Source organism: Pygoscelis adeliae, unplaced genomic scaffold (genome assembly GCF_000699105.1).
Source record: "Pygoscelis adeliae isolate BGI_AS28 unplaced genomic scaffold, ASM69910v1 Scaffold129, whole genome shotgun sequence".
Lineage (NCBI taxonomy): Eukaryota > Metazoa > Chordata > Aves > Sphenisciformes > Spheniscidae > Pygoscelis > Pygoscelis adeliae.
In genome coordinates, this window is record NW_008825431.1 from 414,508 (window position 1) to 415,272 (window position 765).

At 63.9% G+C, this 765-nt stretch overlaps 1 protein-coding gene across 1 annotated transcript in view; it reads left to right on the forward strand.

Annotated features, from left to right (window-relative positions):
* LOC103922819 (carboxypeptidase A1-like) overlaps positions 1-765 on the forward strand; it is a 3,338-nt gene that overhangs the window by 1,354 nt on the left and 1,219 nt on the right. The window contains exons 2-4 of the mRNA XM_009331018.1: positions 41-176; positions 319-429; positions 661-751. Coding sequence (XP_009329293.1) covers positions 41-176; positions 319-429; positions 661-751 — 338 coding nt within the window. The remainder of the gene's footprint in view (positions 1-40; positions 177-318; positions 430-660; positions 752-765) is intronic.

Here is a 765-nt window from a genome sequence, read left to right on the forward strand (position 1 = left end):
GGATTTGGGGTTCGTGGGGTGACCGGAGCGGGGGGACCAGGGGCAAAGCCAACCTCTCCTCTCTGCTCTTCCAGTTCAGCAAAGGGGGGACGAACCGCCCGGCCATCTGGATCGACACCGGCATCCACTCCCGCGAATGGGTGACACAGGCCAGCGGCGTCTGGTTCGCCAAGAAGGTATGGGCGCCTCCCGGACACGTCTTAACGTCCCCAAAGGGCCACAAGGTCCTGCAGCCACCGCGGATGCCAGGTGGCCGACCCCACAGAGGGGACGGTGATCCAGCAGTGCCAGGGAACCCCAAACCACCATCCTTTCTAGATTGCCCTGGATCACGAGAATGACAAAGGTCTGGCCTCCATCCTGGACAAGATGGACATCTTCCTGGAGATCGTCGTCAACCCGGACGGCTTCGTCTTCACCCAAACCCAGGTAAGCGCCCCAGCTTTCCTCTCCCCGCCTCCTACGGCCACACTGGATGGGGCTGCGGAGCAGGAGCACATGGAGGCCGCTGAAAGCTCAAATCCTCCTTGTCTACATTTCCACGGGGTGGGAAGGGGACCACCACGACCCGTTAGACACCCCAGATGACAGCCCCCTGCCCGCTGGAGGCTGGTGGAGCTCTGGCCCTGGACACCAGCTGAGACGGCTCTGCCCTTCCAGAACCGCATGTGGCGCAAGACCAGGTCCAGGCACCCGGGCTCCGCTTGCGTCGGTGTGGACCCCAACCGCACCTGGGACGCAGGCTTCGGAGGCCAGAGCTCGCCC